Source organism: Pezoporus flaviventris, unplaced genomic scaffold, assembly GCF_033815535.1.
Source record: "Pezoporus flaviventris isolate CSIRO_AGI_PZ_B2104156 unplaced genomic scaffold, CSIRO_AGI_Pfla_v1 ptg000002l, whole genome shotgun sequence".
Lineage (NCBI taxonomy): Eukaryota > Metazoa > Chordata > Aves > Psittaciformes > Psittacidae > Pezoporus > Pezoporus flaviventris.
The window spans coordinates 70,087,451-70,111,536 of record NW_026892550.1 but is presented as its reverse complement, the minus strand read 5'-3'; the positions used below and the strand labels follow the sequence as shown (position 1 = coordinate 70,111,536).

Below are 24,086 nucleotides of genomic sequence, written 5' to 3'. Positions count from 1 at the left end.
CTTTTCTCACAGAAGCAAATCTTCTAATGGGACAAAAATTTGACTTGCCTCTGACTCACCTTTGAACACAGCTTCTATCTTGCTACTTTCTTTTTGAGTTCCCCAGCTAACAGTGGTTTCATGGCATGTTGTGGTGGTTTAAGCCCAGCCACGCATCTCACACTGTCACTCCCCCCCACCCCCCCACCCCCCCTCCCGGAGGGATGGGGAGGAGAATGGAAAGAATGTAACTCCAATGGGTTGAGATAAGAACAGTTCAGTAACTAAGGTATAACACAAACCACTACTGCTACCACCAATAATAATAATGATAAGGGAAATAACAAGGGAAGAGAATACAACCGCTCACCACCTGCCAACCGATACCCAGTCCGACCAAGCAGTGATCTAACCCTTCCTGGTAACTGCCCCCAGTTTACATCCTGGGCATGATGTGCTGTGGTATGGAATACCTCTTTGGCTAGTCTGGGTCAGCTGTCCTGTCTCTGCTTCCTCCTGGCTTCCCCTCCTCCCTGGCAGAGCATGAGACTCAGAAGATCCTTGGTCAGACTAAACATTACTTAGCAACAACTAAAAACATCGGTGTTACAAGCGTTGTTCCGAGGCTAAAGTCAAAAACACAGCAGTGCACCAGCTACTAAGAAGGAGAAAAATGGCTGCTACTGCTGAACCCAAGACACACGTAATTAAAAAAAATAAACCACTTTCCTGTGGATTTTCATGGAAGTTCACCTGTAGCCAGGGGAACTGTCAATGACTGTTGAATGTCCCTCCTGTCTGTCAGTAGCCATTTGTATGAACCTTGAAGAAACATTCCTGCTCTTAAGTTGTTTTGCCCAAAGCAACCCAAGAAGAAAAGTCAAAGAAAAGAAGAGTAAGGTCTGGCTGAGTTGAGACAACCTTTCTCGGGAGCTCTGAGTTCACCTCTGAGGTGGTGAAAGTTGTCTGTTCCCTGCTTGCAGGGCTGGCAAAAACCTAGTCCAGGTTTGGCAGGGCACATTGTGGGACGCATGTACCTGCTGGATCCTGCCCTATCCCAGTGGGGGAGTGTGTCTGTTGAGTGTCTCACTTTTTCCCAGGCCCTGTGAACTGCAAATCCAGTAGGAGCGGAGCCATTGTGCAGACACCTGTCCTGGGCTGCAATTGCCCAGAAGTGGCCAGTGTAGGGCCAAAGCCTATCCTGTTCATGCGTCGAATCTTTGCAGTGCCTCCAGCCTCAGTGTGGGGAAGAGGTAGGACTGAGACGTGTGGCTTCTCCTTGACAGAGATTGTGCTGGCTCAGCTGGACGAGATCACCCCACTGGAGCAGACTGTTTTGAAGTTTGCAGCCATCATCGGGCCGGTGTTCACTACCCAGCTGCTGTCATACATTCTTCCGATTAGAATGAGGCACAAGATGACTACCTTGTTGGACAGTCTAGTGAGTGACAACATCCTCAAGTGGACGGAGAGCACTGAGGAGCCAGAAGACGTCCAAGATCCTAGCAAGGAGCCAGCCACCCCTCCGCAGGCAGAGATTGGTAAGTGGTAGCAGTGGGGTGGACAAGGAGCTCCCAGATGGGCTCCTAAGGGCGTGGCGTGATTCCCTTCCTGTGAGGGCTGGCATGGCTGTTGGGGATGGGTTTGTCAAAGCTGTTACAAGTCAGTCTGAAAGCACACTAGGTTTGCACTGGAGGGAAGTTCCCACCAGCTGTCCCAAATGCCTCTGCTCCCCTGAATCCAAGTGCTGCTCGTAGCGCAGGCATGGGACGAGTGGAATCCCTGACATCCTCTCCCAGCCACCTGCAGCATCCAGACAAAAGATGCCCTCCAGAATGGCCCAGGGTCTTCAGCAAGCTTTTATTGGGCTTTGATTACCCTGTGATGCAGGGTTCCTGCTCAGGAGGCTGGTGGCTGCCATGCCAAGAGCGGGGAGAAAGTGCTGGCTGGGGCTTGCTTTGGCTGGCAACAACATCCCCAGCTCCTGCCTGGACCAGTGCAGCTGAGAACTGCATCCCCAAGGCTGTGCTAGCATCAGCCCTTTCACCCCATGCTGCAGGGCTTGGCGTGCAGCAGCACTGTTGCTATTCAGGATGTGCACCGAGGCATGACTGGCTCCCCATCTGGCCACAGCTTGGGCTCATACAAAGGCCCTTTGCCTTGCAGGTGTGGAGACCTCCCCCCCAAGCAAGCAGAGTGTGGGGTGTCCATTTGGTGTGCTGATGTTCCATAAGCCGCTGCTGCGGGAGGCTGCCTACGAGCTGTGGGTCCAGAAACAGCGGGTCACCCTGCACTCCAAGTGTGCTGCCTTCCTGGAGCGGTATGCACACAAATGCCAGAGCTGCGGCCAAGGGGACTTTATTGTCTTCCACCGCTTCGCTGTCAGCAGCACCCAGGACAAAGGGAGCTGTAAGGACTTTGATGATGGGGATGACCCACACACCTGGAAGGCCTTGGTGCTGGCTGGAAAACAGCTGAAGAAGGAGAGGTTTTACATCTCTGCAGGTATGCTGTGCACCATGCTCTGTAATTTGGGCCCTCCGGGAGCCCAGGGATTGGTGCTGGGGGTCGAGTGGGAGTAGATCTGCTAGGAACGAGCCCAGCAGGAGTGGACACCCACTGCAGACTTTCCTCAGTGTGTTAGCACCTTGCAAGGATCCTTGCAGGCCTACTGGGAGAGGGAGAGCAACTCTTATCCCAGGATACATGTGGGAGGTGTCCCTGGTTTTCTTTCAAGGTATTACAGATACTCAGGAGGAGCAGGAGCAGCAGCAGCAGCAAGCTTTTGTGGAAGAGGATTTTGGGTGAGCAGACAAGGTTCTGATTCTTTTTGAAGCGAGTGAGTTCAGGGTGTGCAGAGGAGACAAAGAAAATGCTGGCTTTTGGCTGTCAGCTGTGACTCTAGCTTAGCGAAGAGCCTTTCCGTGGGGTGGGAGCTGAGAGGAGATGGCTGTGGAGATGAGTGAGTGCTTAAGGACGCCCACGGCTCAGTGTCAAAGAAGCCCTCGCTTTCCAGTTCCTGCAGAGTAGTACTGCAAAATCTACAGGGAAAAAGCCACCACAAGGGCTCAGGTGGTTTGCCTGTGGGAGGTGACAGAAAGCCTAGCTTCTTCCTTACTCCCTCCTCCCAAAGGACTTGTATGACTAGTACCTGTCTGTGGCTTCCTGCTCTGCTTTGCACAAAGGGCTTTTGATGTTGTCTCTGGGAAGGAAGACCACTCTAGATGATACCCTTGTATTCTTTGCTCTCTTCTTCCCCTGGGCACTGTCCTCTGGGTAGTGCGACTGACAGAGAGGACAACAATGCGCTCTCATGTGACTGCAAAGGCATCGTGGAGTCAGTGCTTGTGCCATTGGTTCACCACTACACAACACTGGGCAATGCTGCCAGAGCCTTTTACTATCTTCTGGAGACTGCAGCTGCCTACCTGCATGTCTCCAACTACTACATGGTGAGTCGCCCTGCTTGCAGTGTGTCCTGCCTGGCTCTGGGAAGGACAAGTTTGCGTTGCACTAGGACACGACTTTGTGGGTCCTTGGAAGGAAGATGTTGAGCTCTGAGCCTCACTTCTTCCTTTGGTTTGCCTCTTGTGTGGGAAGAGGCATTGGGTGCTGTGCCCTTAGCATGAGGGGCATTAGCAGGGAGGAGGCCTGAACGATCAGTGGTGCCTGTGCTCTGAGGCACACAGTCAAAAACATGACTGTTTGTGCAGGTATCACCAGGGGAAGAAACAGACCCTCTGAAGACAGATGCCAGAGGCAATGGGGGAGGACAAGGGTAGCCATGGGCTCTGCACTAATCTCACCTGCTCTCCGTGTGCTTTCACAAAGGCCCTCAGGAAGCTGAGCGAAGCAGATATCCTGAGGAACTCTCTAAAGAGTAAAGCGAATGTGATATCCCGCTTTGAAGATGCCACCTTCTTCAGCCTCAAAGGGGAGGTAAAGGCGCGGTCTGGAGGGATCTCCTGAGTGATGGAGCTGGATGCCTTCCCCAGATGCAGTGGACAGGAGAGCTCTGGCTTCTCTGGCCACTGGCAGATCCCTGCAGTCTCTTGGGCATCTAGTCCACATTGCGATGTTTCCCTTTTCCTGTGCAGGTCTGCTATGGTGTGGGACGCACAGAGCTGGCAAAGAAAATGATCAGAAAGGCTTTGAGCCTGCTTGGAAGGCCATTTCCCCGGAACCGCGCTGAAGACTTTGTCAGGTCGCAGGTTGAAAAATTGCAGTGTGCCGCTTATGTTGCCAGAAGAGCATCTTCCCTTCCACAGAAGGCCCAGTAAGAAACACGACCAAGAACCCGGGGGAGAAAGAGTTATTTCCTACCTGGTCACAGGCATATGGGCACAGACCTGACGAGGCTTGAGGCCACACAGAGCAATGTGAGGGTAGAACAGGGAACGATAAAGTTCCTCTCTCCCTCCCTCCCTCTGAGGCCCTTGGAACAAAGCATACCTTAGGGTATCAAAGCAGCTTGCAGCCAGGGATGTGTCTGCTGGCACGAGTTGTGGCAGTGGATTGGTGCTGGCTGGGAAGAGAGAGCTGTACTGAAAAGGGGTGGGGGGGCTGGAGGCAGGACCAGGGCATGGAGAAGGAGCAGTAAGAGGAGCTTGGCCCCCCTGGTGCTGTCAGGCCAACATCCTCTCTAGCGGCCAGCTTCCCACTGTGGTACTTGTTGTTTGCCCCTTTCCCTTCTGGCAGCTCCCCCTCCATCAGCTCTATTTCCTCCAAGGAAGTGTAACGGTCTTGTCTGGCACCCGTTTTGCCCCCTGGCCCTGTCTGACCCAGCTCATAGGCTCTAGCCTGTAGAGCTAAAGCCTCTGGGCCTAGCAGTTTCTCTTGCTTGGCAGGAAGAAGAAGCTCGCCTGGCTGCTGCGGCAGAGCCGCTGTCTTTCCTTACTGGAGCACCTCTTCAGGCTGGAGGGCACTTCTGCTGGATGGAGGCTGTCCTGCCTGGCAGCGCGCATGAGGGCCAGCACAGACAGGGCAGTGGACTTGTATCTGTCAGCAGCCTGCACGAGCTATGATGCTGGCTTGGAAATGATCATATAGTTCATTACCACCATCTATCTTACATTTGGAGAAAGACGGTACTCTCCAAATATTTGTAGTACCGTAAGAAGCAATACATACAAATTATTAAATATTCATGTGTCCCTTCGCATTCAGATTAAATCCTTTTATTGTTACAGGATCTGTAAATATCTCCCAGGACACAGAAGGGAAAGGACAGGAGAAGCAGGCAGTTACTTGGGAGTATTTGCTGGGCTTGGTTGGTTTTTGTTGCGTCCCTAATGAAGAGTCCATCCCCAGCATCCCTATAGCCCCCGTTCAGATACTGGAAGGCTGCTATGAGGTCTCCACGCAGCCTTCTCTTCTCCAGGCTGAACAGCCCCAACTTTCTCAGCCTGTCTTCATACGGGAGGTGCTCCAGTCCCCTGATCATCCTCGTGGCCCTCCTCTGGACTTGTTCCAACATTTCCATGTCCTTTTTATGTTGAGGACAATGGAACTGCACACAATACTCCAAGTGAGGTCTCATGAGAGCAGAGTAGAGGGGCAGGATCCCCTCCTTTGACCTGCTGGTCATGTTCCTTTTGAGCATTTGGTCAATGAGAAACTGAACCTGAGCCGGCTTCAGTGTGCGCTCACAGCCCAGAAAGCAAACCATATCCTGGGCTGCATCAAAAGGAGCAGGACAGAGAAGGGAAAGGACAGGAGAAGTAGGCATTTATTTGGGAGTATTTGCTGGGCTTGGTTGGTTTTTGTTGGGTTTTTGTTGTTTTTTTTTCCATTTTACTTATTGTTTAAATTGATTTTAAAATTATCTACCTCTTTTCGCAAGGATTTTCCAGCCAAGTGCAGTCATTTTAAAAGAGCTTTTAAAATCCTGTTGCATTATAGAAGTCTATTATATAAAAGCATGTATTAGTTTTCACGTAATACTATGAATACTATCTTCAGCCCAGTGGTCTCATCTAAACAAATCCAGTGGCTCCCTGGATTAAATCCTTTGCAAGCATTCAATATCATCCAAGTCTTAACAAGTTAGAAGAGCCATGAGGTGGAAGTTCACACCTGGAGGCAGGGAAATGAGCAACTTCCAGTACTTTTTACCAGCAGTGGTAGTCACCTGATGGTAAAAAGGGTCCTCAGACTGACAGGTACAGCTTCACTGACATGTCCATCTGGTGTATACACTGTACATTTCCCATCCTCAGTCCAAGTGAAGTGTCTCACCTCACCCACGTGTTACTGGTACAGCCCAGATGCCCTACGGCCTTCCTTGGAACTTCTTGAACGTGTGCATTTGTTGATCTCCTTCGCTCCAGAGTCAGTGGAGCACTGCTAGTGCTGCCGCTGTGCGGCCTCTTGCAGGGCTGGGAGAGTCCTGGGGGCCGGGGCCTTCTCTTTGGGGTCAGCAGGACCCTGCGGAGGGCGGCTGCAGCGGGATCTGCCGGTTCCAGGGCACAGGGTGCACTGACCCCCCCTTGTGACGTCGCGTGTGGCGAGGCCAGCCTGGCTCGTGCCTGGGGTCCTGCTGCGCACGCTGCGAGGTCTGCAGGGTCGAGCGAGGCTTCTCCTGTTGCTCTGGGTGCTCTGGGGCTGCTGTCAGCAGCACTCGCTGCCCATCCCAGAGCCATCACCAGTGTTTGCCTGGCCCTGCCCGGCTCAGGTAGACGCAGCGCATGACATGTGGAGAAACATTAAAAAAGCAGCAGAAAATCAAGGTGATGTAAACCTGCCCCAAAATCTGAATGCTACATATCCCGTCCGTCACGAGGCGAAGCGACGGGAAGGAAAATGGCGCTCCCGCGAGAACCGGGCGGAGGCAGCGGCGGCGGCTTTCCTCCGGCCGAGGGGCTGCGCCTGGTGGCGGCGGGACAAGAAGCTGCAGAGCACGGGCGTGCCGCCTCCACCTCCGCGTTGCGGGAAGGAACAAGGATGTCAGAACTGGAAAGAGGATGTTGATAAGAAAGATCAGGTACACCTTTTGCCCGATGTCGTAAACGTAACCGCAAGGCAGACACAGAGGTGCTTGGCTAATTGCTTGGAAGCGTATAAATGTCGTGTAATCCTTGTAATAAGCAATCCAGCTTGTACTCTACCTCTGGGTCCGTGCCTTCCATCCTCACAGTCAGGAGCACAGGCAAGCTGTTTGGTGCATTTAGACTGCTGCGAGGGGCCAGCTCCACCGCCTTGAGCACTGAACCTCGCCTGGAGCCCCAGCCACTTGCGGCTTTCCGCCCCGCTGCGGATGGGCTGGGGTGCGAGGGCCATGAGACTCCAACCGAGCACTTGGCTGGCCCCAGCAGCACCTGTACAAGTTACCGGCTGAGCCTTGGGCTCTGGGGCGTCGAGAGAGCTGCCTCTCCAAAGGACGGGTAGTCTCGTTGCCGGAAGGGTGCTGGTCCATGCCGCTGGCAGCTTTATGGCCACTTACAGGTGGTTTCATTTCCAGCCGCAGCAAAACTTGAGGGTAACTTCAGGACAACAAGCCTCCTGAGCGAGATGTAAAATGGAAAAGTTGAATCTGAGATGGTATTTCCGCCCCCTGGAGTGGTCTGAGGGGATGCCCCGGGGCTGAGGTGCAGAAAGAAGGTGGAAACAACGGAAAGGCTGTCCCGGACGAGAGAGGGGTTGAGGTGATGGGGGCTCCTGAGGGAAACACTGCTCCCAGATTTCCAGGAGCCTGCAGGTCTACATTAGCTCCAAATGAGAGGGGTTTCCCGTAACGAAAATGCTGCTCCCAGCCCTGTAGGTGGCTGCAGAGGTTCAGAGCTGCGGTGTGGGGAGGGTGCCTCTCCCTGAGGAGAGTGTGTGGGGCTGTGGAAGTGGGTGGAAAGGGCTGTGTGTGAAATAAAGGTTTTGGGAACCTGTGGAACAGTGGAAGGGGAAGGTTTGAGTGGGAGACGGTGGCGTGGGGTGGTTTTGGGGGTAACTGGGGAAGGGGCTTGAAACCTGGGTTTGAGGGAAAGACAAAGCGGATGGAAGAGCTGACCTGAACAAACAGCTTCAGGGAAGCTTCAAGCACAGCATGACTGGCCTTGCCTCTTCCCTGTGCATTTTGCAGGCTGCAGTTACCTTGATTATTGATAGAGTTCCATTTTTCCCACATGAAGGGTGAATATTGCTTCCCCAGACAGCTGTTACCTCGCAGTAGCCGGTAAAACACCAAGAAAGTATGTTCAGAGGAAGGAATGGGTGGGTCTTGTGGCTCAGCAGGATCCCCTTTAGCACCCAAGCTATTTTCATACCTTTGGGGTTCCCCCCCCCCCTCCCCCCCGCCTTGCTCTCTCCCCCTTCAACTTCCCCAGTTTGTTTCTTTATGATTTTTAAGGAAATTACTTAGGTTCGGTTTAGGGCATTCCTCCATCCCGGTTTGAGTGTTAGCCCGTTCCATCATCCTTCACTGTAATAACCGTATTTCGTGGTTTAAGCTGAGCCTGTAACCCAGAACCACACAGCCGCTCGCTCTTTCCTCTCCCTTCTTCCTCCCCCTGCTTCCCCTGAGCTCACCTGGTTTTGTCAAAGTTCATTCCTTGTTGGGATGATGGTCGGAGGGAAGTCAGGGTCAGTTGATGGTGACGTGAGGAGAGTTCTGCTGCTGCTGCTGGCTTTTCCCATGACTTTATTCTCCACTGATGATCATGACAGCACATTTCTTCTTTTCAAAGCCCAGAGTGGTGGGGATGGGCATCCAGCTGATGGGCTATAAAAGTGTTATATACCAGGCAACAGCATATAATTGAGTTCATTGGCTGTTTTCCCCCCAGACTGAATCTCCTTGAGGTACACACGGGAATTCCCCATCTTCCCCCATCACCCACCAAGTATATCCGGGTCCCTGAGCAAAAGCAGTCCCACGAGTGGGTCTGCCTTTACCTGAAGCAGGAATAACCCAGACCGTCTTCTCCAGCAAATTCTTCATGTGCACCACAGGAACTTTATCCCCTTCTACAGTATGTGAAAGTTCTGACTGGGCTGGGCCAGCCCTGTTGGCAGATCCTCTGGTGTTGACCAACCAGGTGGCCTTTGGTAAGTGTGTATCCCAATGCTTGAAAGTCCCACCACCCATTCCTCTCAGTGTAGTTTTTAACATCGTACCGTTCGATTTCCCAGAGGCTGGTGCATGGTAGGGGATGTGATATACCCACTCAATGCCATGCTCTTTGGCCCAAGTGTCTATAAGGTTATTCCAGAAATGAGTCCCATTGTCTGACTCAATTCTCTGTGGGGTGCTGTGTCACCACAAAATCTGTTTCTCAAGGCCCAGGATAGTGTTCCGGGCAGTGGCGTGGGGCACGGCGTGTGTCTCCAGCCATCCGGTGGTTGCTTCCACCACGGTAAGCACATGGTGCTTGCCTTGGCGGGTTGGTGGGAGTGTGATACAATCAATCTGCCAGGCCTCCCCATATTTGTACTTCAGCCATCGTCCTCCATACCAAAGAGGCTTTAACCGCTTGGCTTGCTTAACTGCAGCACGTTTCACACTCATGAATAACCTTGGCAATAGTGTCCATTGTTAAGTTCACCCCTTGATCACGAGCCCATCTGTATGTTACATCTCTGCCTTGATGGCATGAGGTGTCTTAGCAACAGCTAAAAACACCGGTGTGTTACCGCATTATTCTCAGACTAAAGTCAAAAACACAGCACTGCACCAGCTAGTAAGAAGGATGAAAATGACTGCTACTGCTGAACCCAGCACACCATACTGATGAAGAGTCTCATTTGTCGGTTTTATGTGCGTGGTCTGGCTGTTGGGTGCCACTGGGATCCTGGCAAAGTGATCTGGGAGAAGCGGGAAGGAAAATATCCATGTCTGTGTGGTCTTAATAGTAATCAATCAGTGCACTGCGTGATATGCCTGCACTTTCTTGCTTCAGCAGGCGGCTTTAACCTCATTTAGGTCAGTGTGAATGTATCCTGGAGGGGTCATTTCCCAGATTTTCCCCCTCTGAAAGCTGGAAGATTTTGTCTTAGGGGGGATTTTTAACCTGAGAAGCAGTGAGACTAAACTGGATTGATTTAAGTGCTCTGGGACAGAGCAAAACAGAAAATAGTGCAAGGCATCGCTGCAGAGTTGATTACTTCTTGTGTAAGAGCCACTGCTTGGGGTTCATCTCCTTCTCCCCTCTGCATTAAACAGCTCTGAGCCCTGATGTTTTTTCGGCACTGGACCAGCTCGACCTTGGTGGGGTTCCAGCAGTGAAGATGAGTGGCATTGGTTGGTGTTGGCTGTGGTTGGAGAGAGAAACGCCCCCAAATGGACCCCAGTAACGTCCCCCCAGGTACAAAGGGCATGTGCCAGCCACTCTGTGGCTCTCAACAAGGTCCCGGCCTGGCCTCTCACGCAGGAATGACTCTTCCTGGTCAATCCTATGAAACATGCCTAATGATTGCATTTGATCCTGCCTACCCCTGCCTGTGTCTGGCAGCATCAGACCTGCAGCAGAACAGACCCTCAATGCAGGGAACGTGTAGCACAGGCAAGCCTGCTCCTCCACTCCTGGGGTTATCCCAGCTTTACTACGTTATTTTTCATGAGGATTCAAGAATTAACTGGGGAAATGAACTGGTGGCACCTTGTAAGCGGCGAGGAGAATCAGACAGGCCAACCCAATATGGGTGATAAGCAACTTCTACCTTATTTGTGACGCAGTTCACACATATATAGGAGTGGTATTCAGCCACTCCTTCTTGGCGCAACAGTATTGGTTAGCCCCCCCACAGCTTCCTCCACATTGTCCTCCCAGGTCCGGTCTCCGACCACCTGTGGGGGCCACCCCCTGCCTTGCTTGCACAGTCCTCCAGAACTCTATGGTCCTGCTCTTAGAGTCATTCTGCAACAATTCCCCCCTTTTTCTTTGTGCAAGCAAGGCATTATGGGTTATTCTGTTCACCTGTTTTATCACACAACTATAAACAAGTCTAATAGCTACGATGATTAACCTAATCATGATACATAAGTGCAATACTTTTAAACAGCAGTGTCTGACTCAACCTGTAATGCCCCGTGAAGACAACCATCTAGTTATTCTTAGGATATTGCTCATTTACTATTGCTGGGTAAGCTGAGCCAGGGTTCTCAGCTGTGCGTGCATCGAATTAACATAATCAGAGAGACTCATACAACACATTCCATCAGACTCTTCACATCCATGTCCCTGTTCCAACAACAAAAGGTTCTGCAGTGTTGCATGTCTTACAGAGTCAACATTAAAACAAATCGGGAATTGCCTTCGATGTAGAATTGTCTGCTTAGCAACTCAGCAACCCAGTCTGCTTAGTTGAGCTGAAGCACTTACAGTGATTTGGCATATTATGATTGGATACATGTTTTGAAGACCCTTAGTGACTAACATATAATTGCTTAAACACAGCTGTGAGAACTCAACCTTGAAAGCTTGCCAACAGTCCACAGTTCTCATTAACTTGGTGAATTCCAGCCTCTTATCTTGCTTGCTTAAGCTTCTTCGGGCCTCCCATGGCCTTGCTGTATCTTTCAGGACTATTCAAAGTTTATGTACCACTTATGCATTCTCCTGTGAGAACACCGTCTCCACATCTTCCCCCTTTATGTTTTATATATGGTTTGGGTGGCTCTACTTGAGCAGGGGATCCGGGCTAGATTATATTTCCAACATACGCCAACCAGAGGCTGCCTGGGCCTGCCCCTTTTTTCTGCTGTATGGCTCTCTGATAACAGGCTGTATAGCTCTCTGATCCTTCACATCAAGGTCTGGCATGGCATGTGTCCCCACCGCTCCACGCCTGCTGGGTTGCAGCCAACAGCGGAGCTAAAGGTTCTTCTTGGTGGCAAACACAGAAGCCAACCCAGTCTTGCCCTTGATTGTGGTAGCAGGCATTTGGTCAGCCTCAGTCCTTGCACCTTGTTGTCAATGCACAGTTTCACCTGCTTCATCCAGTAACAAGTTGCTACTACAGCAAGGCACACACACATTTACATTAGCAGAGTAACTGTTACAGGGTGCAGCAGCATGTTGAAGATGCTGATGGCAGTGAGGGACTAGCCAAAGAAATTTCTTACCAGTGGAATTCTCCCCCCCTCTTAAATTTGTTCCATCACCTGCTTTATAACACTACCATTGTATTAAAATTTTTCTAGCTTTTGCCTTAGCATTTTCTAGCAGCTACTGCAAATTTCCATACTCTAACATCTCTTTTACAAGTGACAAATCTATACAGTACAAGGTGCAGTTTCTTATTAGCACCTAGCTAGTAAATACAGGTGGTTTTATACACAAAATCACAACCTCTAATAATAGCTATTTTACAAGCACACATATTCAGGATGTTACTTTTCAGTTGCCCCCAAGTGATGTTTTGCAGTTATTTGTTCTTTCTCTTCCTCTATCTCATTCTGCTTGGGGTAATCACGGTCAGCTCCTGTAGCTGAGGCATCAGGTTTATCCATTCGTCTGTCCAGCTCATGGCAAGGCTTGACAAACTTTGCAGGCAGTCACCATGGACCTGTAGGCAGGAGGACACCAATATACCCCCTCCCCCAGGTTATCAGTTCTTCAGTTCTTGAGAAGTAGACGGGTTAAACAGGTTAAGTGCAGCATCATTACTCTCTCTCCCTCCCCCCCTCTTTTTAAGTCCCTGCAAAAGCCATCATTACTCCCACTACAGTCCCACGTACAGAACGTGGCACAAGGACCCTGTGGAGACTAACAGCAAACCAGCTCCGAGAAGCATCACTGCAGTGCGAGGTGGCAGGCTCAACCTTAGCGGGCGTCCCCGCAGAGGCTCTGCCTCCCCCACATCGTATGAGGCTTGGGCTTTTATACTGACCAAAATGCACACTCATTCCGACACAGGTGGCCAGCCTGTGCTGGAAGAAGTGGCCAGCAGTATCTACAGAGGTCTCCAAGGGTTGATAGAAACCTGGACATACTTATATTTACCAACTTCTAGTACATGAGTATCACAGAGAAACTGTATGGGCTCCCCCTGTCAGTTGCAAGAAAAAATCATAACATATACAGCTTGAGTATAAGAGGATTGTAACGCATACGTGGTCACTGTTTGTCAGGCCTCCTTAACTATTTTGAGATCAAGAGCTTCCCACTCTTTAGCCCCCTGCTGTGTAGTAAACACAGGATATGCAAAGATGCCCATTGCAGAAAATTCCCCGGTAATGTTCACCTCTTTGATTATCCATTGTTACAACTGAGCGTCTCCAGGGCCAGTAAGTCTGAGCAGACCCACCCGGGAGACGAAGAGTCAGGGTCTGGAAGCAGAGGATATAAATCTGGCTCGGATTCAGGGGATTCGGGGGCTGATCCTGCGCCGAACTCGGGGTCTCCGTTGCTCGCAGCTGTGTCTTTCTTATCAGATGTATCTCGTTCGGTATGTAGCCATCTGCAGACCTGGCTCCTCCGTGACTGAGTTAAAAATTTTTTCACTCTAGGGCATAGTGGGTTGGAGAGGCTCGCGGTTCCTTTAAATCTCCCGCTCGCGCATGATCCCTATTTTCTACTGCGTGCTTCAAAGTGGCGCCGCAATCGATCCGGCGCCGAGGCACCGCCCTCTTTCTTTCGGATTCCTCGGCATTTATCATACGTATACCTTCTAATATACTTTCTCTGTCCTTTTCAAAGTCCCTACTTTCGGAACTGGGGTGGTGGGGGAGCAGGGGGTTGCACCTCCTCCGCGGCACCTTCTGATGGAAGGGGAGAAAAGGAAGGGGGTGGGGGTGGGGGGAAACCCTGTGCTCCCGCGAGTTGGGGGGGGGAACGAGTTGTAATCTTCCCCCGGTTTCAACCGACCGGGGACGTCTGTTCCTAGTTTCTCCGTTGCTACCGCGGCAGTTTTCTTTTCTGCCTTGTATCTTTTTATACAGTTCATTACTTCCCTCCGTGGTTTACCGAGTTTCTTTGCCTTTTTATAATCATTAAGCACTGAGTCAAATAGTTCATCACCAAACTTTCGCCACTCACTCTCCTCAAATATTGTATTAGGATCTGCAAAAAAAATCCCTTAGCCTTCCCTAGCCGCTAGACCTGCTAGCTGCTTTAGAGTCTCAGGCTCAATTCCCCGCTTTATAAAAAGCACTGTAAAAAGTTCAGGGCTCAGTTCCCCGCTCTTATAAAAAGCACTGTAATAAGTCCAGGGCTACCTCTCGGTCCATTTTCATGGCCAGCCTTTTCCGGATCATCTTCTTCTGGGTCGTCCTGTAACCTCGGTCTCCGGATCGGCCTCCCGACGCAGCAGTGTCTGGTTCGCCCCAGCGGCGGATTCCTTTCGGTTAGTCCGAGCACCCGGGTCCGTCACGCCACCGCAGCAGCATTGCCCGCGCTTCCCGGCCACTGCCGCCGGCGCCGCTCACTCGCCGTTCCGGGTCCCCGTCGAGCGGGGCCGTGTATCCGGGTCCCCGTTAAACCGGGGCCCTGTATCCGGGTCCCCGCTAGTCGGGGCCCTGTATCCGGGTCCCCGTCGACCGGGGCCCTGTATCTGGGTCCCCGCTAGTCGGGGCCCTGTATCCCGGGTCCCCGCTAGTCGGAGCCCTGTAATCCGGGTCCCCAGCGACCAGGGCCCTGTAGTCTGCGTCCCTGTTCGGGCGCCATTTGTAAGCGGCGAGGAAAAGCAGACACGCTAACCCAATATGGGTGATAAGCAGCTTCTGCTTTATTTGTGACGCAGTTCACATATATATAGGAGTGGTATTCAGCCACTCCTTCTTGGCACAACAGTATTGGTTAGCCCCCCCACAGCTTCCTCCACATTCTCCTCCCAGGTCCGATCTCCGGCCACCTGTGGGGGCCACCCCCTGCCTTGCTTGCACAGTCCTCCAGAACTCTATGGTCCTGCTCTTAGAGTCATTCTGCTACAGCACCTAAAGACTAGATTTTATGGGGAGGAAAAAAAATATTAACGTAGGGACAGCATCTGCAACCAATGGGATTCACCTTCTTCTACCCCATAAATATTAATTTTGGCATTTTGAGCCTGTGTCGTGGAGCCAACATCATGGAGCCCCTTGAGAGGCAGGAGGGAAGTCTGCACTGGAGATGTGTCATGGTTTCAACCCAGCCGGCAGCTAAGGACCACGGGGCCACTTGCTCACCCCTGTTCTGTTCCCCTGGGTCAGCTGTCCTGTCTCTGCTTCCTCCTGGCTTCCCCTCCTCCCTGGCAGAGCATGAGACTCAGAAAGTCCTTGGTCAGACTAAACATTACTTAGCAACAACTAAAAACATCGGTGTTATCAGCGTCGTTCCGAGGCTAAAGTCAAAAACACAGCACTGCACCAGCTACTAAGAAGGAGAAAAATGACGGCTACTGCTGGACCCAGGACAGTAAGGAAACATTTTTCCTTGCTACCTGCAAGTGTAAACTCAACATCCCCAAGCTTTCATACACATAGCCCTTTACAAAATCTTAACTACTTCCATTGCCAGATAACATGCCCACCATTTTGGAGTCTGTCCTGGACTTCTGGGTGGCCCACTGCATGCTGCCTGGTGCTCTTCAGATACAGCCCAGCAAGGGTTCCCAGTCCCTCTCCCCCTCCTGTCTCCAGACCAGAGAGCACTGTCCCTTCCCTTTGCTGCAGCAGCAAGGGAGCACTGGAAAAAGAAGCGGGCAAGACTACTGGGAAAACGGTGACAAGCTATTCCGCTGTCGGGAAGGAGCAGTGCTCTCAAACAGCTGTGTGTGCAAGGCACTGCAGCAGGTCTGCATGTGCCTCCCTTGGGTGCTGTCCCCAAGCAATGGGGTGGTGCTGGCCACCTCCAGCCAGTGGCCCAGTGTCAAGGAGGAAGCCTCGGCCACGGGGCAGCAGTTCCAAAGGTGATGACCCGCAGAGAATGTCACTGTCAGCTCATTGTGATGTGTGCGGAGAGCTGACAGGGAAGCAAAGACCTACTGAGGAGGCCACTGCCAGTGACTGTGGCCACCCTGTGGGCAGAGGGACAGTTGCCCCACATGCAGGCACCTCACATGGCGCACTGGGGTCATATTTCTTCTCCCAGCTGGGCACAGCAGATGATCCTGAGGTACCCCGGACACCACAGGGTGCAGATGGCGTCTTCTTCCTGGGAGAGGAAACGTTGCAGCTCAGAGCTGGACAAAGCAGCAGCTTTTCTCCCCAGCCTTGTTTCTAGCGACTACCTCGGGACCAGCTTTCAGGCAGTCCACGGAGTGCTGCTCTTTGCAGATATTTCAGGTAGGGTGCGCAGGGAGGAGCAACTGTGACATCGAGGAACGTGAGCCATTCTGGCACACACCAGGCCCTTTGGAGCCCTGCCCCTGCTGCTGATAGTGAGTGGCCATAATGAATGCTGAGGTCTTCTGCTGGGATTCCCAAAAAGGATGGGCTATCATGGGTGGTTAAGCACTGCTGCAACCCACACTGTGTTGGGGCATGGGAAGGTGCCGGGCTGGGCACCCCGGCTGGCCAGTGTGGAACTGGCTGCCAGGTCCTTTGGTCCCCAGGGCATTCATTTCCTGATTTCTGGGTGTCTCTGTTACAGATTTCACCTCTTTGACAGAGCACTGTATCTGGAAGGGTGGTTCACAGAGAGGCACTGATGAGTTGGCGGAAGACCTCAATCACTACCTGTGTGACGTTTTGGAGGGTAAGAGCCATGCTGCAGGACTGCCTGGCGGCAGGCCATAGGGCTGCTCATGGAATGGGGAGGCTGGTATCCTGGGCAACCTAGTCCTGCTTCCTTGGAAGGGCTGGGACTTTCTGTGGCCTGGAGGAACAGTGAGAACGGCCAGGCTCTCCTGGCAAGTCAGGACAAGTGCAGGTCCTTTCTGCTCCCCACTGTGGCCAAGGAGGCACCCACTTTCTCAGCAGCCACCTCTGTGCTTCTGATGGGAACACCCAGCTCCATGGTGCCTGGGGGCCCAGAGCAGGCTGAGAGCACCAAGCAAGTGCCAGCGCACAAGTGACCTGGACATGCTGGCACTGGCGTTGTGTGGGAAAGACAGGGAGAGACAGAGACCCTTCCAAGCCCATTTTCTCAGGGGATGTCTTGACCCTTCTGAGCTGATTATGAGCACATTCTGGACACCCCTTTGGCAGCATTTGTAAAGAAAAGCAGAAGAGGCCTCGAAGAGGATGAAGGGTCTAGAGCATCTCTCCTACAAGGAAAGGCTGGGGGAACTGGGCCTGTTTAGCCTAGGGAAGAGAAGGCTTCAGGGGGGATCTTACAGTAATGTGTCTAAAACTTCAAGGGAGGGAGCAGATTAGACAGAGCTAGGCTCTTTCCAGTGGTGCTCATTGTCAGGACCAGAGGCCATGCCATGGGCACGCACTGAAGCACAGCAGTTTCCCTCTGTAAGTTGGGAAACACTTTTTGGCTGTGAGGGGTGACTGACTGATTGCCAGGGAGCTTGAGAAATCTTCCTCTTTTGGCTCTTCCAAAGCCATCTAGCCAGCGTCCTGGGCAGCTGGCTCTGCCCCGCTTGAGAGCAGGGTTGGACCAGATGGACCCCAGAGGTTCCTTCCAGCCTCCACCATTCTGAAAATTAGGTGGCAGCTTGAGGCCATGCCTCTGTGCCTTCTGTGCAGGTACCAGGGCTGCAGCCCCTGGGAGCCTGGGAGGCAGGCCAGGGTGGTGCTTTTCCTAAGCTGTGCCGGATAGTGCACCATCGCCTGGGTGCTCCGCTCTGAGCACGGGGGCTTCCTTTGTGGATTATGGAAGAAGGTGTCCACATGACTCTTCCTTTCCTTCCCTCTGTCTCCAGACATGCTGACTCTTGGAGGTGACATCTTGAAGTTTGCTGGTACGTACTTAGGATGATGATGCCCATGGGTATTAATCTGCAGCACGGGACTGCTGTGGCAGCTCTGCTGTCCTCCTTCAGAGGCTCTGTGCAGCACCTTGAGCCATCTTCCTGGCCACTCTCATACGCCTTTGCAGCGCCCTTTTTCCAGGCTTCTCTTCCCACCCTGGGCCTGCAGTTTGGCTTCGGCAAGGGTGGTGGCTCCCCTCCCTCTGCCTCAGCTTGCAGGGCTCTGTGCTGGGGGTGAGGGCAGAGGCAGCACTGAGAGGAGGAGACCTACTAGAAGGTGAAGCCGAAGGCATTTATTGGAGTGCTGGTGAGGGACGGGGGGACGGGGGAATGGAGGGACGGGCTGGTGACAGCACAGCTCAGGCTGCCAGGCCGCAAGAGGAGGAGGAGTCCCAGCGAGTCCAGAGGTCCTCCAGAGGCCTATGGCCTCCCACAAGTCCATCTTTTTCAGCACGTCATCTGGTTTCTGCTGTCCCTGCCATGGAGCGTAGGTCAGGGAGAGTCAGGTCTCAGCAGAGCCTTGACGTTCCCTTGCTTTCCCCAGGGGATGCTGTGCTGCTGCTGTGGAGAGCAAGACCCAGTGAGATGGCCAAGACCATCAGCCTTGTGGTGCACTGTAGCTGGCAGATCCAGAAGAAGTACCGGAGGCATGACATGCTCGTGGGTCAGAAATTCCGACTTAAGATAGGTACAAGTGCTGTGCCAGGTGCAGATCTGTGGCACTCTCCTGTGCTTCACACTGGCAGGGAATGCGGGGATGCCCGCCTGGGGCTAGCGCCAAAGGAAAGCATCTCCTGCAAGCATTCAAGGGGCCACCTGTAGTTGGACACCAGACCACTGGGTTTGTGTGCGTTCACAGTTAGAATTAAACCTGGCAAGGGATCTGAAAGATAACAGGAAGAGCTTCTATAGGTATGTAGCAAATAAAAAGACAGACTAGGGCAACATGGGCCCTCTCCAGAAGCTATCAGGAGAACTGGCTACCCTGGATTTGGAGAAGGCTGAGGTTCTTAATGACTTCTTTGCCTCAGCCGTCACTGGCAAATGCTCTGAGCACACCACCCAAGTCCTGGAAGGCAGATGCAGGGACTGTGAGAATGAAGACCTTCGGCCCACTGTAGGAGGGGATCTGGTTCAAGATCATCCTAAGAACCTGAATGTGCACAAACCCATGGGAACTGATGCAGTCCGTCTGCGGTTCCTGAAGGAGCTGGTGAATGAAGTTGCAACTGTCCATCATATTTGAAAAATCATGGCAGTCATGTCAAGTCCCTGACGACTGGAAAAAGGGAAATATAACCCCCATTTTCAAGAAGGGGAAAATGGATGACCCAGGGAACTACAGACCAGTCAGTCTCACCTCTGTGCCTGGCAAAATCTTGGAGCAGATTCTCCTGGAAGGCATGCTAAGGCACATGAAAAACAACAAGGTGCTTGGTGACAGCCAGCATGGCTTCACTAAGGGGAAATCCTGCCTGACCAATTTGGCGGCCTTTTGGGTGACATGGTCTAGTGCGAGATGGCAGTGGGGTCGGATCTAGGTGATCTTAAGGTCCTTTCCAGCCCTCACTGTTCTATGGTTTTATGATTCTGTGAAGCTCAAAGGAAGAGCAGGTGTCAGGTTGAATACTGGGGTCTTTGAGCGTCTGCTGTCGGCCAGATGCCTGCAGGAGGAACTTATCCCTTCATTTTTCAGGTGGAGGCAGCTTTGCATCCTTTTCCGTGTTGGATTCTCCCCTGCCTTTCACAAAGAGCAAAGGAGAGCTGCATTGCTTAAGGCTGTGAGAAGGGTTTTGCAGGCTGTAGTTTTTCTTGAGCAGACAGCTACAACCCGCCTGCATGTAAAGGGGGTGGGCGGTGATCAGGGGCTTGGTTTGCTGGGTTTCTGGGGCAGGTTAAGACAGCCAGCACTCTCAACACAGTGTCACTGTCCACTTGGTTTGTCTATTTCTTAACACCCATTTAAGGGTCCTGTGTCAGTAGCCCCTCGAGAAGGATGGAGGATGCCCTCCCCCTCCATAATGACCATCTCCCCACTGGGGTTCAGATTGGCTTCTGAACAGCTGAAATGCTGGAGGCTGTAGAGCTCTGCTTCTCCCTCTCTCTCTCCCAGGGATCTCTGCAGGGAATATGCACCACCTGAGGTTTGGAGACGAGAGGCAGCAGTACTTCTGTGTCATTGGCAAGGCCCTGGAGGATGTCTGTGAGGCCGAAAAGCTTGCGGAAGCAGGTGAAATTGTCCTCTCAGCCTCCTGCTGGGAGCTATGTGAGAAGCACAGGCTCAGAACCAGCCATATTGCGGGCAAAACAGCTGTGAAGGTAGGTGGATGGGACAGCATCTAGAGCCATTCTGAGGACCTGGACCTGAAGGAGGGAGGCCTCAGAAAGCTGAAGAGCTGAATGTGGAGAGAGTTGTAGCTCTGAAAGGGGAGAGCAGCTGATGCTCTTGTCCTTTTATGTTAGGAGTAACTCTGGGCTGGGCTTGCTTGGTTTGAGGGGTCAGGAGGCACTGGAAGAGTTTTGGCCCCACCAGCAGTGTCCTCCGTGGGTCACGGAGCTGTTGACAGCTGGGGGATGCTTGGAAGACGTCTGCTCAGCTCCAGGGTTTCTGAGGAAGCACTGCTGTCCTGTCCAGCCAGATAGGCTTCTTCTCCCCTTTTCTGGACAGTGACAGTGGAGGGCAGGATCTGTCCCCTGGGACTCCTGGAGAAGCCAGTGTCAAGTGCTTTCCTTCTGTGTACCTTCAGGTTACGGGCATGAACCAGATGTCTCTGTCGGAATGCCAAAATGTTTTAGACAAGCTTCCACAGAAGGAGAAGTGCTGCTTCACGGAAAACGAATGTGAGTGCCAGATTCACCTTGTTTTGGTTTTGCTTGGAAACGTGGGGCCTGGCTGCTGCAGGGGTCAGGGATGAACTACCGCTCCCCTCTTCCCCTCTCAGTTAGCAGTCATGCTTTTGGCCCTCTTGTGCATCAGCTGGGGCAGTTGCTGCTGCTGCCATCTCCTTCCAGGGGACAGCTCTGCCCTAAGCACCTGCAGGTGGCAACACAAGCAAACGCAGGAGTCTCTCCCCTGTTGCCAGTGCTAGCCCCTGCTTTCCAACAGCTCGTAGTCCCATCTTCCCACAGCAACCATGTGTGTTTCCTCTCCGCAGATGCTGTCAGGCCTGCTCTTTTCTTGAACCCTGATACTGATGTGGGAGACATACTTAGTTACATCCCAAAAGCTGTTCTCAGGAAGGTACGCCTGGGCCGTTGCTGCTGGGGCTGCTTTTTTTGCAGGGCAGAAGAAGTGGTGCATTCAGAGAGGGAGTTTCCATGAGAGCAAGCCAAACAAAGAAAATGCATCCCGAGATGACAATGTGGGCAAATTGGGCCAAGGGGCACAGGTGCTGCACCACTGGATGAGTTGTCCTCAGAGAGATGGGTGGTGGGGCAGACATTTGCATCTCTTGTCTTTTCTGTGGGTATGGCTCTTCATGTTCTGTGGACGTGATGGCAGGATAGAGGGGAGAATCCACTGAAGCCCCATGAGCATCGCTCAGTGTCACCACTCATGTCCGTAACTGTCCCAAGATGGGGTGTTACCGGAGCGCCCTTCTCGCCTTTGTCATTTGTGTTCTGATTTGGTATCTGACTGCTGCAAGCTGGGCAGCCTGCCGACCATTTAAACCGAGAGGAGGATCTTCTCTTCCCCTACTAGTACCTGCTATTGCCAGGACACCAGCTCTCCCTTTGTACCTGGCGTGGGCAGCCCCTGGGAGAGCAGGCTTGTGAAGCCGTCATGCTCTTGTCTTCCAGCTTGAAGACAGAGTGCCGCAGGACTTCCTCTGTGAGCTACGGCCAGTCACCATCCTCTTCCTCCACCTGAATTTTGATACAAAGGACATAGTATCTTTCCGCAGTGTCCTCAGTGAAGTCAGCAGCCTGATGCAGGAAATCGTCTGTCCTCACAAGGGTGAAGTGAACAAAGTCTTCCTGTTTGACAAAGTGAGTGTGAGGTGGAATCATCTCCCCCCAACCCAAGAGGGTGGATACTGAGCAAGAGGGGAAGGTTCCTTCTTAGGCATTGTGGCAAGATGTGCTGCATCTGTCCTTGGCAGGGCTGTACATTCCTTTGTGTGTTCGGACTCCCTGGAGTAAAGCTGGCCCATGAGAGCATTCATGCCTTGCAGAGTGCTTTTCAGATCTTCAACTCGTGCTCCAAGATCATTGCAAAAACAGGGTGAGTGTCTGGTGGGGCTGAGGGAGCGCATGCTGCCTGGGCCAGCGTAAAGCAGAGGAAGAAAGAGTGTTGCGTCTAGCTTACCCTCCCCTGTCCTCCCTTCCTTGGCAGGAAGGAAACAGTGCCCTGAGAGGTGGCAGGCAACCCCTGGGCTTATCCCTGGGCAGCCAGGCAGAGTGTCTCCAAGCACACCCTGCTAGCCACCATGCTGGAATGAGCCCTAGTGAAGGCGAGAGGCTCCTTGGTGCCAGAAGCAGCACCTTCTGGGTGACTGGCCTGTGAACAGTGATGGGGCCTAGACACCTGATCTTACATTGCTGTCATCACAGGCAGTGACGCTGTGGCACCTTCTTCCCTCCCTCTTTTCCCACTGGTCACAGGTCACAGCTCAGGGAAGGGGGTCTCAGGAGAAGTGCCCAAAAGTTCCTGCCTGTGCTCTAAGCCCTGTTCCTTGTCCTTGCCGCCTGGGTCCTTTACAGCCCTGAGCTCTTTGTACCCCGAACCCCAGGCTGGCAGGGCAGGATGGCCAGTGGCCCAGGCTAGTGCTGAGGGGAGATGCGGGAAGAGATGAAGCTGGGTGGGCAGGACTGCACCTGGAGCGCTTCTGAAGCCGTGTTGTTTCCCTGTGTGCCAGGACAGTGTCTGTGTCTGTTACCAGTGGGATGGCGTTCTGTGGCCTCATTGGCCACCCTCTGAGGCACGAGTACACAGGTACAAGCACGTGTGTGCGGTGTGGGAAACTGGCGTGAGCTGTTGGGAAGAGGAAGACAGGCTGGGGAGAGTGCCTGTCCAACAACCAGCCAGGAATGGCCCAGGCAGCACCAGTCCTGGGCTGGGGTGGGACACTGGGCTCCACAGCTGGTTGTTCCCCTGGGATCTGCTTAACCCACTGTGGGGCTGCGGGTGTCGGATGTAGGGCAGCCGTTGGTCTGGAAGGGCACTGTGGAGCTGGTGGCACAGGTACATCACTGTGTGCTCTTTCTTCATCTCTCTGGCAGTCATTGGCCAGAAGGTGAACTTGGCAGCCCGGATGATGATGAGCTACTCTGGGCTGGTGACCTGTGATACCACAACCTGTGCCAGCTCTGGGCTGCCCTCTTGCTACTTCAAGGAGCTGCCGGAGAGAAAGATGAAAGGCTTCAAACATCCTGTCACTGTCTATCAATATGTGGGGATCACCACCAACAGGTGAGTGTCCTCTTGAGAAGTCTGGATGAGGGGATGGTGGCATCAAGGGTCCAGCTTGGCCAGCATAGAGGAGTTCTGCAGAGAGAGCAGAAGCCGCTCTCCATTCACTGTGGATGAGACGGTCAGAAGCCCTGGTGTAGGAGGCTTTTTACCTCTCTTCCCTGCTGTTTCCTCTTGCTGGGAGAGTGGGAGTGAAACCACAGGAATGGGGAAGGTTTTGTTTTGGTAGACACAACCTGGCTTTCAGGCTCTGTCCAAATGGCTTTCAAACTGTGCTTTCCGTGCTGTGCTCGCTCTACCACATGCCCTGGTAATGCTGACCCAAGAAGGTTTTGTCCTAGCTGCTCTTGAGTGGGAAGCTTTGGGCCAGTCTGGTTCCCATGGATAAAGGTGGACCCTCAGGACATTCTTCATCATGTCTTCCTCCTCAAACCTGGGCTCTTCCTCTGGGCCAGGATTTGACCTTCTTTTTGGATGATGGTTTGAATGTTAGTCTCTGAAAATACAGGAAGACTTAAGCCAGAGGTGCCAGGTGCTTGGAATCCCAGCCCATTGGGTCCTTGTTTCCAAGACTCTCGGTTTTTCCTGGCCAACGCAGTAAAGATATCTGCTAACCAGCAGCTCACTCTTGCTTCTTTCACATGTCTCTGGGTCTGGCCTCTGTTGACGGACTCTCAATATATTCTCTTGTCCTGGTGTGGCTGTTGGGTTTCTTAATGCTTAAAGCTCTCTCAGCATGCCAGCTTGAACTTTGGTGGGGGGGAGCATGCAGGGGATAACATGCTGCTCGAAAGAAAAACAGGTACCCTGAGGAGCACATCCAGCCCCTCCATGCCAGGCTGCTTCTTGATGTCCCTTGGCTTCTAACCAGCTAACTGACTTGTACTTTCTTTTTCCCCTGCTCCTAGCATATTTGGCATGGCTC

At 52.6% G+C, this 24,086-nt stretch overlaps 1 protein-coding gene across 1 annotated transcript in view; it reads left to right on the top strand.

Moving 5' to 3' along the window:
- Positions 1-5,028, top strand: part of LOC133274871 (adenylate cyclase type 10-like) — a 28,205-nt gene extending 23,177 nt beyond the window's left edge. Inside the window, exons 21-27 of the mRNA XM_061464450.1 lie at positions 1,266-1,520; positions 2,146-2,484; positions 2,717-2,783; positions 3,260-3,431; positions 3,811-3,918; positions 4,077-4,255; positions 4,827-5,028. Of these exons, the coding sequence (XP_061320434.1) occupies positions 1,266-1,520; positions 2,146-2,484; positions 2,717-2,783; positions 3,260-3,431; positions 3,811-3,918; positions 4,077-4,255; positions 4,827-5,028 (1,322 nt within the window). The remainder of the gene's footprint in view (positions 1-1,265; positions 1,521-2,145; positions 2,485-2,716; positions 2,784-3,259; positions 3,432-3,810; positions 3,919-4,076; positions 4,256-4,826) is intronic.
- The last annotated feature ends 19,058 nt before the right edge of the window (positions 5,029-24,086 follow it).